The sequence below is a fragment of the Desmodus rotundus genome, chromosome 1 (genome assembly GCF_022682495.2).
Source record: "Desmodus rotundus isolate HL8 chromosome 1, HLdesRot8A.1, whole genome shotgun sequence".
Taxonomy (NCBI): domain Eukaryota; kingdom Metazoa; phylum Chordata; class Mammalia; order Chiroptera; family Phyllostomidae; genus Desmodus; species Desmodus rotundus.
This window is the reverse complement of record NC_071387.1, coordinates 31,810,907-31,825,014: the sequence shown is the minus strand read 5'-3', so window position 1 is coordinate 31,825,014 and position 14,108 is coordinate 31,810,907. Positions and strand designations below refer to the sequence as shown.

General features: G+C 40.5%; 1 protein-coding gene across 4 annotated transcripts in view; it reads left to right on the top strand.

Annotated features, from left to right (window-relative positions):
• UNC13B (unc-13 homolog B) overlaps positions 1-14,108 on the top strand; it is a 206,842-nt gene that overhangs the window by 102,617 nt on the left and 90,117 nt on the right. For 3 of the 4 annotated variants that reach the window (XM_045195278.2, XM_024560186.4, XM_045195281.3), the window contains exons 9-10: positions 10,308-10,622; positions 13,457-13,547. In XM_045195278.2, coding sequence (XP_045051213.2) covers positions 10,308-10,622; positions 13,457-13,547 — 406 coding nt within the window. Of the gene's footprint in view, positions 1-128; positions 8,220-10,307; positions 10,623-13,456; positions 13,548-14,108 lie in introns of all 4 variants that reach the window. The other variant, XM_045195282.2, reaches the window with a different exon arrangement.

Below are 14,108 nucleotides of genomic sequence, written 5' to 3'. Positions count from 1 at the left end.
AAATATTATAGCCAAAAAATACAACCAAAGTACAAGAATTGGAAAAAGATACCCTCTCTGAACCAAGAAACAGAATTCTCTACTGTCTTTAATTTTGACCTTACATGTGAAACATCTGTTTGCTCCAGATATCCTCAGAAATATAACACAATTGATAGGAGAAGGAAAAAGAAACCCTTGTATAGTCATTTTGGAGATAGTGAAAGAAAACAATATAATGAGAGATTAGGAACTAAGACTAACTTCAAAAGCACATATCCTTATAGTGAAAATTGTAATTTTTGCCACATTGAAAAGAAGAAACAAAATTACCCAGATTTCCATCCCTCCAAAAATGCACTTGTGGTTAATAGTGGCATGTGGACCACTAAGTTGGAAAGTCATGATTATGATCTTCCTGGTTGTTTTAAGAATTGTGAAAAGTTACCTGGCTTAAAACAGCATGTCACTGATTTCATTCCATTGGATATTCTTGAAGATTCTACTAGCAGTACTTCTGATGAACTTCTGGATTCCCCCATTTCTGATAAGCAGGAAGGATTACTGTCACCAACATGCCATCCATGCAATGTCCATCATACTGGAAGCTTTCCTAAAGAACATTGTGTAGCAAATCCAGCATTCCCATTACAAAGGATGAATTGCTATGCAAACACACTTGGAGATCTGTCTGGGTTTCCCATGGAAGAGATGACCCCTTCTTCTATTGAGGAACCCAAGGACCACTATATTGATACAATGGATGAGCTTCAGTGTTTTGTAGAAACAGTCTCAGAATATTTAGCAGAGAAGGAAGAGGAGATTAATAAATTTGGTTCCCTTTCAAAAACTAAAGAAATACCTACACATAATAGTACTTTTGATAATGCAGAACAGAAAAAGCCTGGGGATCAAATACCACCTATAACCATTGTCAAGAATGACAAAGACAAGGCCATTTGTTTCCCTGAGTTGAATGGAGTGAAATGTGCTGTTGATTCTTTGCTCAGTTCACTCACAGAAAAGGTGGGCTCAGGTACAAAACATCTAACAATCTCTATGGAAAAACTGGGTTCTTTAGTTCCAGAGAAAACAGGAACTCTTAATCAAATAGAGACAATTAATTTGGGATCTAGACCCAGAGCCAAGTCAGTATCAGAGAAGGATCTTTCCATGCAGTCTCGATTATCTTCTCAGAATGTTGACAATAAGGATTTTGGCAGACATGACATAACTTTTGAAAATGAGCACACAAGCAGTAAAACTGGAAGTTTAAGCTTTCAGGATGCAACAGAAACTCTTGGAAGGGACTCTGCTCCACAGAGTCAGAGTTCAGTTATAAAGTTTGTTTTCAGCATGCTAAGTCCACTAAAGACCTTTTTGGAAAAGGACGAAACTAAAAAAGATGATGACAAGAACAAGCCAAAGAGAAAGGAAAGCATCGCTGGGTGTGGTTCAGAGTCAAGTCAAAGGGAAGACACCCTTGGCAATGACAGTAGCATTGTTGCTTTAGATAGGAATAATGGAGACACTACAGACTTGTCCCAAATGCCCAAAAATGAGGACTTGTTGTCTTCTCAAACTGCCAATGAACCTTCAAACTTAGTTAGTTCTGCAAGTAAGAAAAACGATACTGATAGTCTGTTGGAGCAAAAACCCCATATAGACCTGTCTCTGTTACCACAGGAACCAAAAATATGTGTCAAAGATACCCCAGGACATCCTTGTATAGCTGGTAGTAGACCTACAAATAAAGAGCCTTCTTCAAAGTCATTAGAGGGGGACAGAGTTACTGGTGATGATAATTTCCTTGAGCCACTCAGAAGATCCTTTAGCCAGTTTTTGCTCACTTCCCCTGAAAACCCCTCTAAGGAACCTTTGTCAGAATCTAGGAAAGTTCACCCATTGGAGGAAGATGGAGGGGAAAGGATTCCTAAGAAAGATGGACATTCCTTTTCCTTTAGCGGGAAACTACATATTCCATTTCTCAGAGTTCATAGTCATTCTGAAAAGCAGCAAGATTTAAAAGAGAAAGGAAGCATTTTTCCTTTGTTTAAATTTCCTTTCACTGACAGCCATATCACTGTTAATGACCAGAGTTTTCATGGCTCTGAAGTAACCAGCAATGAAGAGATTCAAAGAAACTGCCAAGAAAATACCAAACTTAGTTCAATAAGATCTAGTTCAGTTCCAAATATTCATAATAATCTAGAGAAATTTGGTGATACAGAGACATTTAATAAGAATGACCCAAAAAATTGTTCTGAAGATGTCACACTTAATAAAATGATGTCTGATTCAGTTCCAAATGTAAATAATGATCTTGGGAAATTTGGGAGTATAGAGGAATTAAATTCAAGTGACCACACAACAGAAGAGAACTGTGAAAGAGATACTTTAGCCATCCCTGAAGTTATGCCCAAAGAACAGAGACTTTCTGATTCTTTAGGAGAAAGTAAGACTCTTACACAAGTGACATCTTTAACAGTATCAGACTCTTCATTAGCATCGATTCCTACCATTTCAAAATCAACCTTGGTTAATGAAATTGGTGAAGACAAACTTGTAGATAAAGCTTCCAAGAAAAGAACCCAAGGAGGCCTCCTTTCTGGCCTATTTAACGGATTCTCTTCTCTTAAAAACTTGTCTAGTTCACAAGAAATAAATTTGAAAAATGATGACTCTTATTACAGGAGTAACACCCCAAGCTTACTCTCAGGAATATTTAACTTGATATCCAATAGCAGTATGACTGATTGTAAACCAGATGAAGCAAAGTCCATGTCTTTAGATGACATAAAGAGCTTGAATGGAAATAAGCATATATCCTTGGATGAGATTGCTGTTACTTCATGTGTGACTTCTGAGAACCAGAGGGACCATGTTGAAAAACAAGAAACTTCTGGCTTCATAAAAATCTTCTTATCTTTACCTAAAGAAAACATACCATTAGCTGATGCTTGGGTTGATAATCATCCTTGCTCTTCTGCATGGAAACACCAGCACAGTGGAAAGCATTGCCGCTCTCCTGAGAACAGTGTACTTCACTGTGCACTAAGCGCTAAGCAGGACCTCGTAGAGAAATCTTTGCCGAAGAAGCCAACGCCACACCATATTCTTGAGGCAAACCTATATGAAAATTCAAATAAGTTAAATTCACCTATACTGAGTACTAACATTCTTAATAAATCAAATCACTCTCAGGCTTTTGAAGAGATGAACAATCCTTTCTGTTATGAATGGGACTCTGATAGAAAAAATTTCTCTAAAAATTCTAGAATACTTCAGCCAGCTTATTATATGTTGAATCAAAATACATTTCCATCAGCTGATGTTTTTTTGTGGCCTGACTCAGAAAACTCAGCAATAAATTTTTGCCAAAAAGATCAAAATGCAAACATCTTGGAGTGGAGAACAAATGCAAACAGTGTAATTTGGTGTGACTTACCATATGAATCATTCAATCAGTTTACATTTAATGAAGATTACTTATTAAGAGGTGATATGTGGGCAGCTAACTATGGAAATTCTTGGCATCTTTCAATTAATGAGACTAAGAATTCACTGGAAGAATTGCCCATTGACTTAAGTTGTTCTTCAGGTCATGAAAAGACTACATATCCCATGGCTGATCAAGAATCATTAAGAATGGATGAAAACTTGGTTTTTTCAAGTGTTGGTTATGAATACCAGGAATGGTTGTCATGTCTTGAAAATGGAGTATGGTGGCCATCGGAGGATGGAGACTATGGATATTTTGTGTTCCATGATGGTCAATATATCTATTCTCTCCTCACTGATTCTACAGGGCAATATGCTTATTTATTTATACCTGATTATTCTTATCAAGAGTATTTGGATTGTAATTTGCAGACAAATAATCTATCAAGTATTGTATTAGATGACAACATTATTTCTCCCTGTAGTTTTAGAGTACTAGACAAGGAAGATAAGTTATTGTGGTATGTTGAAGAGAAACCAATTGAGGACCCTCTTGATTTATCTATAGTTTTGCCAAGAAGTGAGGGACCAATGTATCTAAATTTGGGAGCTTTTTCACAAGTACATGAAGAGTCAAGTTATGGCCAAAGGGATCAACCATTAGATTTTTCAGTCTATAATTCTAAAAAGTTTGAAGACGATTTTGGATTTTTTGAAGAAAGGCTGTGTGGTTCTGAAGACTTTGAATGTACCTTGGATCTCAGAAATCAGCCCCAAAGTACTGGTAATCATGTCTTAAATAAAAATCAAATTAACGAAGGAGGTAAGAACCAGGCTGTAGCTAAGGATTCATTATCTCACCTTTCCACTTTTCATTGGCTTCAGTCTTCTCAAGAAAGTGCCACTTTGGTTCATCCTGAGAATATGACTGACAGCCCACAGCAAACAGAAGAGATGTCATCGTTAAACAAAGTGACTTCATTATTTTCTGCTTTGGGAGCTACGGTTGGAAGTGCTTTGAATTTTGAAAAGAATGAATCCTTAGAGTCTTTGGCCCTGCATAAAAAGGATCAGCAGTCTCACCTAGCAGTGCTTACAAATGATGATCTTCAGTCATTAATCTTGAGTAAGCAATCAGAGAGTAAATCCCAAAATGAGGAGGAAAACCTTCTTAAGAAGGATTCGGAGAGACAAATAGTATCTGATGTTCAACAACTGGAATTTACTGAAAATATGAAGCAAGATTTCCCATTAAATAAAAGCATTCATGTGAAAAAACAAAGTTTGTTGAAATCTGTTTTCCAGGTAAGCCAAACACCTCAGGCTAAATTAGGTAAAGAAGATGATGAAATAATCACATCTGACTCTACTTCAGTTCCTCTTGCATCACAGTTTAGTAGGGATGAACACAAGAATTGTGAGCTTCCCCAGGACCAGTCTTCCAAAGAGGCTGAGAGAACATTATTTAAAAGTGCACTGAAACTCTTTGGTCGGGGAGAAGACTCTTCAGTAAGTCCAACAGCAAATGAAAAACAGGCACCTGGATTTTTGAACCTTTTTAAAACCCAGGTGAATAAAGAAGGATCACCAAACTTAGAAAAGAGTGGTGATAAAAATAAAAAGATAACATCTCAGGAAAAGAATGAATCTTCCGGTGTTTCAACTTTTTTTGGTACTCTGGGAGATTTCTTTAAAACCAATGTATCTCCTACACAGACAACTGAAAATATGTCTGTTTCTTCAATGACTAATAAGGATGAGGTCAAGTCAAGTCCTAATTCCACAAAACTAACTAGCCAGGATGTTGGGAACTTTCCTGTTGCACCAATTTCCTCTAAAGGGAAGGTTCGAGTTAGAAGTCTGAATAAACAGACTACTATTGATGACAGTGGACTAAAGGAACCATCAACTAAGGAGATCCAGGGTAATAATTTGACTGAAAAGGAGGCGCCCTCCAGAGGCCTCCTAATCCAGCAGTCACCAAATCCATCTTTCTCAAAAAATTGTCTCAAAGAGTCATCAAGAGATTCAATAGAAACTAGTGGTGTGTCTACAGTGACAGATGTTTCAAGAAGTAATAAAATATCTTTTGATATTCTGAGCAGAAAAACTTCAAAAGAACAAGGTCATTCTTCTGACAAAGACTTGAGCTTTTCAACTGCTACAGCATCTCCATCCCAACCAGAGTTGCCAACCAGAAAGAGTATATTTTCTTTCCTCACTGGATCTGAAAAATCTGAGAACAGAGCCTCTGCTGCTCTACCAAGAACCAAATCTCAAGCAGAAGGGCTATTCACACTTCCTTCCTTTTTTTCCACTACTAATTCAGGCATCAAGAAGGATGCCTCTCATAATAGCTCTTTTAGTTTCTTCAGCTTGTCCTTTTTGGATGAACAACAGCAGACTCCTGGGGGAAAGCATAGCCTTTCAACTGTTACTCCAGTGACTTCCCAGCCCTGTAAGGAGCCAAGTGTTTTTATAGACATGGGTGGCACAGTGCCTGAAAGTCCCTGTGGCAATAGAGATAGCATAGTCCAGGAGGTAGTTCATGAACATCAAACGACTCCTTGTGTTTCCATTAGCAACACTATTGAAGTTACCTTCCTTGAAGATGAGCTCAATGTAGGGGATGCCTACCAGGGAAAACTAGAGTCCCGTAATGGACCTGGGATATCTTTACCAGATTTCCAGATGAATCAGTTGCAAAAAGACAATAATATTCCTCATTCACCAGGATTTCAGGCACAGACTGAAACACTGCTCATTGGTCCAGAGACCCTTGGGGTAGCTTCTCGTGAAGATGATTTCATACAGGAAGCCTTCCCTAAAGGTTTTCTGGCCAAGTCTTTTTCACACGATAGCCATTTGATTGAAAATCTCAACAATTCAGACACTTGTACTAACCATCACCAAAATGAAAGAATTTCTAGAGACCCATTGAACTTGCCATTAGAAAAGGCTCCTGTTGAGATCTTAACACAGATCCTGGAGCCAACCTCTTCAAGCTCTGTGGAGCTAGGGTGTTCAGGGCACCTCCAGAACCAAGACACAGATAAAGAGGAAGACAAATCAGTGTTGGATTCTTCAGTAGAACTGCTTTCTGGGTTTGTGACCAAAGTGAAATCTTTCTCTGGGAGTTTAATTGAACCTCCTAAAACTTTCTCTGGATTTTTTTCTTCTCCTAAACCTCCAAAGAAAAACATTTTTTTCTCTCCTGGTGCATCATCTCAGCCATTCAAAAATGAGTTATTTGGAATTTTCAAAAGTCCCAAACCAGAGACATACAAAAAAGAACCATCTATCCCAGCCACTGCACAGCTTCAAAATGTTAGTTCCAGAGATGCTGTAGGATCAGTACCTCCAGAAAATTTGTGGAGAGATTCTGCTTCTGAATCAATCAATTCAGAATCTACTCTCAGTGACTGTAGAATGAATGTGGTTAGTGCAAAGTTGAATTCAGAGACATTGACAGATGATCCCAACCTAACAACTGAAATGGAAAACAGTAATATTCCTGACAAGACCTTGACAGATGATCTAAAACTAATGGCTGAAATGGAAAATAATATTCCTGACAATATTCCAGAACGTCAGGGTTCTGAAACAATTGGGGCTGCATCCTCTCTCTCAGGGGATGATACTGGGCAAGGAGTGTTATCTCTGAGTGATGAAGGAGACATGGGGATATTGCAGGGCACAGACACAGAGGCATCATTCGAAGCAGAGCATATCTCATTGCCAACAGAGTTGCATACAGATCCTCTCTGGATCACCAAAGAGCTTCCGCCTCCAATTCAGCCACCTTATCCTCTTGAGCCAGAGCCAGCTATGCAGTCTGCCTCTACAAAACAAGATGTCTTAGAGCTACAGGCAACCAATTCACTAGAAACCAATACTACTACACTGTTCAATGAGACAAGTTCAGTTGGCCAGAGTGCCACACCAGAAACCCAAGGGTCCCTTTCTTGCCCTTTGCTAGAGGAGCCTGTGCTTTGGGCCAAAAGAAGTTACGGGATACTTGATGCCCAGAAAGATCCAAATGCAACCCCCCAGGAAACAGAGCAGGCAAGACCACGTTTTGAGATCCCAAACATGACCAATTGGCCAAAGCTCCATTTCCCATCCTCTGCTACTGACTATGGGAAACCACTGAGTTCTTTCTTTTCCTCATCTTCCTCCTCTGGCAATAAGGCAGCAGAGACTGCTTTAATGTCTGGTTTTAAAAAGTTGTCAACTCTGTTTGAGGGAGGTAATGAGGAAAAAGGGAGTGTAGTGGCAAGTGATCTCAAACTAAAGTTTGGAAAGAAGCTGGATCTTTTATTCCCATGGCCAAAAGAGAGCAAAGGGGACCCTGAACAAATGCCTACAGAATCCTCTCCAGTTTGGGTTATCAGCAGTAATCAGGACCTTAACTCCAATGAAGCCGACAAAGCTTCGGAGTCTTCTAAAATGTCTGGGGCCAGTGCTGAGCCAGCTAAGATCTCTACCCAGCTCACTGTGACCTCTGAGCAGCTGGAGGCCAAACCAAGAATATGTACTCATGGGCTTTCAGGGTCTGGAGAAGTGGAAAGCCAACAGGAAACCCCAGCATCTGGAGAAGACTGGGGTACTAAAGGCAACCTCTCTGGCCTCACCAGCCCTTCAGGGAATCACGAGAAAGAGCACTGCACTGTTTCTGAGCTACTTCACCAACCAGAAACACAAGAAGAGGAGGCAATGCCTGCTAGCACTGACTCTGTTTTGAATGTGCAGCTGCCAGTTACTCTGCATGGTATCGAAGAACTAAAGACCAACAAAAGGCCAGTTCTCAACTAAAGCATCATAAATGATTTTAAGGAATTGACCATTTATGATGCAGTGGCTTAGTGGTAGATTAGTCATAGCCTGCTTTTTATCCTTTCTGTGTCTTTCCTAGCACCTGAGCTTCATGTTAATTAGAGGTTAAGTAACAAGAAATAGTGTGTGGGTCTTTTCATCCTCTCCCTTCTCTCTAGTGCCAAATTTAATTTGCTTATTGGAAGAAGGAGCTTCCTGCTTAAAGGAAAGGCTAGGCCCTGAGATTTACTCACTCTGATTTTCTCTGCCTTACATAACGTGGAATGGAGAAGGGAGGGTAGGAAGAGGCAGCAAGTAGTTGAGTAGCATATATTAATTACAACCACATGATGGGCTAGGATGCTTCCTTGGGCCTTTGACACTTAACATCTGTAGTACCTGGGGAGGGACTACTTTGCTTTGTTTTTCTAAGTCTTCTAAGATGCTTTCTCCAGTGGTAATGAAGATATTAAGTAAAATACAAAGTGCAAAGGATGGCTTAGGATAATCTATATTCTATATCCTATTCCACTGATGTGCATAACTTCCTGTAGTCTCTGCCTTTTACTGTCCTTGAGACTGGTGTGTGATAAGTACTTTGAGTAAAGTCTCACAGGAGCTCTGGGCTAATGTTTGCTGTAGTTCTTCAGTCTGGACCATTGTTCAGGGTCTATCTGCAAAGGGTCCTATTCTTTCTGCTAAGAAGAAGCACCATACAGTGCAGTTTAAGAATGATGTCGTGATCTCTGGCCCAAAACTGTCCAAAGGGGCCAGTCAGGGGCTTTAGAGGTATGTATGGGGGGTGGAGGTGGGTGTTGGGAACTACTCAGAACAGTAACCTGGTATCTGTCCTGTTCCCATGGGATGAAGGATCAGAAATCAGCCTGGAAATACCAGGTAATTGGGAGGAACCATAGGGAAAATATCATTGGAAAACAACCATTTATCTTCTTTTGGCCAAGAATAAACATAAGCCCTTTAGTTAAAAACTTGACCCCTTGGCAAGGAAATTCCTTGTCCTTTTTCATGGAGGCTTTCCAGCCAGATACCAGCAGTAAAATGAGGACCCCTGACGTTGGGATAGAGCTATCCAAATGTGCTGGGATAGACCTTGTAGCTCATCACCGAGTCCCTCTATATTGAATAGGTCAGAATTCCTTAGGTTCAGTATATGGCTGAAGGGAGTAACTTCTGGATACTGCTCTTCTTTCTGACCACGATTCATTGCCACTGTCTCTACTACAGCTGCTATCTCTCATAGCAGGGGAACAAATTTCTTTCTGGGTATGGGAATTCAGTTGATTGAGAGAGGGTTCGGCTGGCTTCTCTTCAGGTAGAGAAGTTCATTATTATGGCCCTGACCCAGATGCTGGAGTTGAGCTTTGTCCACTAGATCCAAAACTGAGCTATGTCCTAAGAGCAACTCAGTTACAGATGGGCAAGTTTATCTTTGGGACATTCCCCGTGCTGCCAGGGATATCATTGTAACATTCATGAGGTGAATGTTCGATGAGATCCCCTGAGGAATTTCTTGATCCTTACCTCTATTACCTGCACGTGAAATAGAGATAACTGAAAGGATGTGTCCACGGTCCTTTGCTCATCCTTTGGGATAGGTATTCACATGTACAATTGTAGAGTAAGAAAAAGAGACTTCAAGTTAACAAGTGATAGCAAAAGGGAGTAGAATTCATCCATTTTATTATGTGGAAATTAGAAAACGTATCACAGCCACTGGACAAGTTTCTTTAGAAGTCTGAGTAAAGGTTTAGACTTAATAATTTGAGACTTTTAATAATTCTTTATCTACTGATAAATACCACATTAAGATAAAGTATTCTTCAGAGTCAATTTTGTAGGGTTGAGGTTAAGTGCTGTTCGAGAAAGCAGCACGTGTTTTCTCCCTGTTGTGACTCTGCTGAGTAGAGACTAGTTCTAGATTGTAAAGTTTGGTCCTCTTTTCCCAGGAACGTCCTGTTTTTGATTCATTATTTCCTGGATTCATCCATTATATTTGCTCTGGTCCTTAGTTTCCATTTATTTACTCATCTGTCTTCTTCTCCTTCTCACAGCCCTACCAGCAGTAGTAGGTATGGCTCCTCCTGCAATGTGAGCCAAGGAAGCTCTCAGCTGAGTGAACTAGATCAGTGTCACGAACAAGATGATGATCATCGGGAGAGGGACTCAATTCACTCCTGCCAGAGCTCTGGTAGCTTCTCAAAAGATGGCCAAGTGGGGTTTGGAGAACAAGTTAAAGCCTTGGAAGTGACAGGTGGAGAAGAGAAGGGGAGAGCATGTGAATCCAAGGAGAAGAAAGAAGATATCACAGCCTGTCCTACCCCAGATCTGGTGCTACAAAAAGACCATGTCCCAGACCCCCAGGAGAGGTAGGTGATGCTGCCTTGAGGAGCTCCCATCGTTTCCTCATACCTATCCTGTCATATTGCTGAGTATAAGTGCTTTTCATTTGTTTCCCTGCAGCAGGGTATGGACTGGACTTGATGATGATCAGGGTACTGAGGCTTAGCTCTACATTGCTTCCTCCAATTTTTGGTATAAATCCCAAGATATACTTTTTAAGATTTTATTTATTTTCAGAGAGAGGGGAAAAGAGGGAGAAAGAGAGGAAGAGAAACATCAATATGTGAGAGAAACATTGGTCGGTTGCCTCTCACACTCCCCCAACTGGGGACCTGGCCTGCAACCCAGGCATATGCCCTGAAATGGAATCGAACCCGTGATCTTTTGGTTCACAGGCCAGTGCTCAATCCACTGAGCCAAACTGGCTAGGGCCCAAGATATTTTGTGGATCTCTGAAGAATTCTTGGGTTCATTATGGATAGCTACAGTGTACCAAACTTTTTTGAGTCTGCAGTTCTTGGCTTACTAATTGACCCCATATATGGCAGCCTCTGAGTCTGGAACTGACCTGATCCCTGCAGATTATTTCATTCAAAGGAGCTGCTTAGAATGAAATGGCTTCCCAGCATATTAATGTTTAAATTTCCCTTCCTTCCTTCCTCCCTTCCTCCCTTCCTCCCTCCCTCCCTCCCTCCCTCCCTTCCTTCCTTCCTTCCTTCCTTCCTTTCTTTTTCTTTCTTTCTTTCCTTTTTTATTGTTCTTCAAGTACAGTTGTCCTCATTTTCACCCCACCATGCCCCCCTGCCCCACCCATCCCTGCCTCCCACCCTCAAACCTACCCCCTTTGAATTTGTCCATGTGTTTTTTATACATGTTGCTTGATGGCTCTTCCCCTATTTTCCCCCATTATCCCTCTCCCCTCTCCCTCTGGTTACCGTCAGTTTGTTCTTTATTCCAATGTCTCTGGTTATATTTTGCTTGCTTGTTTGTTTTGTTGATTAGTTTCCACTTATAGGTGTAATCATATGGCATTTGTCTTTCACAATTCTTTTGTGAAAATTGCTTTTTGTTTTGTATTGTTTTTCCCTGGCCGAGAAAACCAGGACAGAGTTGGGATAGAATGGGTACAGAAGCCAGATCTAAGCCCCTTCTGCCTCCCAGGGCCTAGCAGTATATCTGGCAATTGGTACCCATTAGAAAAATTTTAAATGTGTCTTTTAACAGTCTTATAATGAAGCTTAGTACAGAGTTTGAGTGTTATTATTGAGCTAAACTGGTCAGTAATATTGCTGATAAGTTGGGGCAGAGCAGGGTTTCTCAGTCTTGGCATTATTGACGTTTGGGGCTATTAACTCTTTGTTTTGGGAGCCATCGTACACACTGTAGGATGTTTAATGGCATCCCTGGTCTGTACATACTAGGTACCAGTAGCAACTCTCAGTGTGACAACCAAAAATGTCTCCAGATATTGCCAGATTTCCCCTGCCCTGGTTGAAAACCACTTGGGTAGAATGATAAGGGGAAGGTGTGACTTAGATTCTCAAATATCAAGAGCTAATAGTAAAGCCTGTCACTGAAAGACCAGAGCCGTGAGTACTGATTACAAGGTAAAAGTTAGAGAATGGTTGGTGTGTCAACTCTACCACTGAAGGTCTAAACATATTTTCTCTTCTCCTTTTTCCTGATCTTCAGTCATTTCTGGTGGCTCATCTAATAGATGAAACATGCAGGAAACTGAGTTTACTGGGTTGACAACCCACTGAACAATGGCTCTTTGTAGACTTTAAACTTCGTAGATGCTGTTGTCTGGGTAGAGTTCTTGGTAGAGCAGCAGAAGTGACCAGCATGAGCATTTGTCCTGTGCTGGCTGTGCCCTCTCAGATCCTAGCTGTGCAAGTGAAGTCCAGCTCTACTTGGCCAGAAGAGCCTACAATTGTTTTAGAACAATTGACCCATTTAGGTGGAATTAGTGCCCAGCATGTATATTTTACATGTCTAGATAGTAGATTCTTGTTTGCTGCCTTGGCAATATATCACAGTGTGAGACAAAAGAAGCATTAGCACTGAGAATCAACCACTATTCCACAGCTAAGTACCTGGATGATGACACAGGGTAGTATTTCTGTCTCAAAGCTACTTTGTTATGTTTATTGTTCATTTCAGGGAGGGTGTTCCTGAGGCAGCACAAGGAATAAGACCATGGCAGAAAAAGGGCTGTGCTTTTTTTCTTAGCATTTATGGTGTAGTCTGAGAATTAGTAAACCTTCCAAAATACTTTGTGGAGCAGAAAGGGTTTTCACAAACAAAATTCTGCCCTAAGGATTCTATGTAGAACCCCAGGGGAGACTAGTGGTCCTGAGAGGTGGATGAGAGGGTTATTCCACACCTCTGTGCATAGTTTTAATTCTAGACATTTACTCAGGGCCTTTGTCATTGCTGCTAAGTTGCCTGATCCCTGAGCTGCCTCACTGGGTGAGTGAAAAGGGGGCAGGAGGAGGGGGAACAGATGAAAAGCTCAAAGGTGTTGTCATTTCAGAGAAGAACTTTTTTCACATTGGATATTCAGGACTCTGCCGTTTGAGTGGCCTGAATCACTAAACAAGTACAGGCATGAATATAACTCATTTTATTTTAGATATTTGGCAGTGTGGCATTCAGCACTTTTACCTTGTGGCCTGGGCTACTTTTTTTTCTTTTTGATTGAATTTATTGGGTGATATTGGTTAATAAAATTATATAGGTTTCAGGTGTACAATACATCATCTGTATATTATGTTGTGTGTTCACCACCCCAAATCAAGTCTCCTTCCATCACCATTTTGGCTGGACTCTTTTAAAGGAACATTCTTTTCTTTACTAGTTTTCCTGAGGAGAATGAGTCGTCACCATTTACCCAAGCCAGGGCACACTGGATCCGAGCAGTTACCAAGGTTCGACTCCAGCTGCAGGAGGTAGGAAATCTATTGTTCTAATCCTAGTTGGAACAGTTTTTCATTTGAAATTGGGAGACATATGGTACCGAAGAAGCAGTCAGTGATTAGTCATCTTCTTAGTGTGCATCTGGAATGCGTGACAAGGAAGCTAGAGCCTTAAGAGATGGGAGGGTGGCCGTCAGCTTCCTTCTATACTAATTAATGGAGATCAAATAGAACCAGTGTGTTAAGAGTCTGAAGATAGAGTTAAAGGCTATTTTCAGTACCATAATCACCTTGAGACCATTTTATTTTGAATTTAGGCAGGGGACTATGTCAAGGGCTCTTAGGGTCAGTTGCTGTTTCCCTTGGCCAGCCAGTTCAAGAAGTTTTAGCTGGCCCACATAGAGCTAGATATTGTACACAGTGTTCAGAAATTTCTATGGGTCTCCCTAATTTAAGGCCCAAAGCATCAACACAGTAAGATCTGAAATGATGTGAAAAAAATTAAAATAAATGTTTTAAAAAATTTTTTAGTGGTATAAGTTTGAAATGCTTATATCTATGTGTCTGTAGTTAGTCTTCAGGCAGAAAAGATGT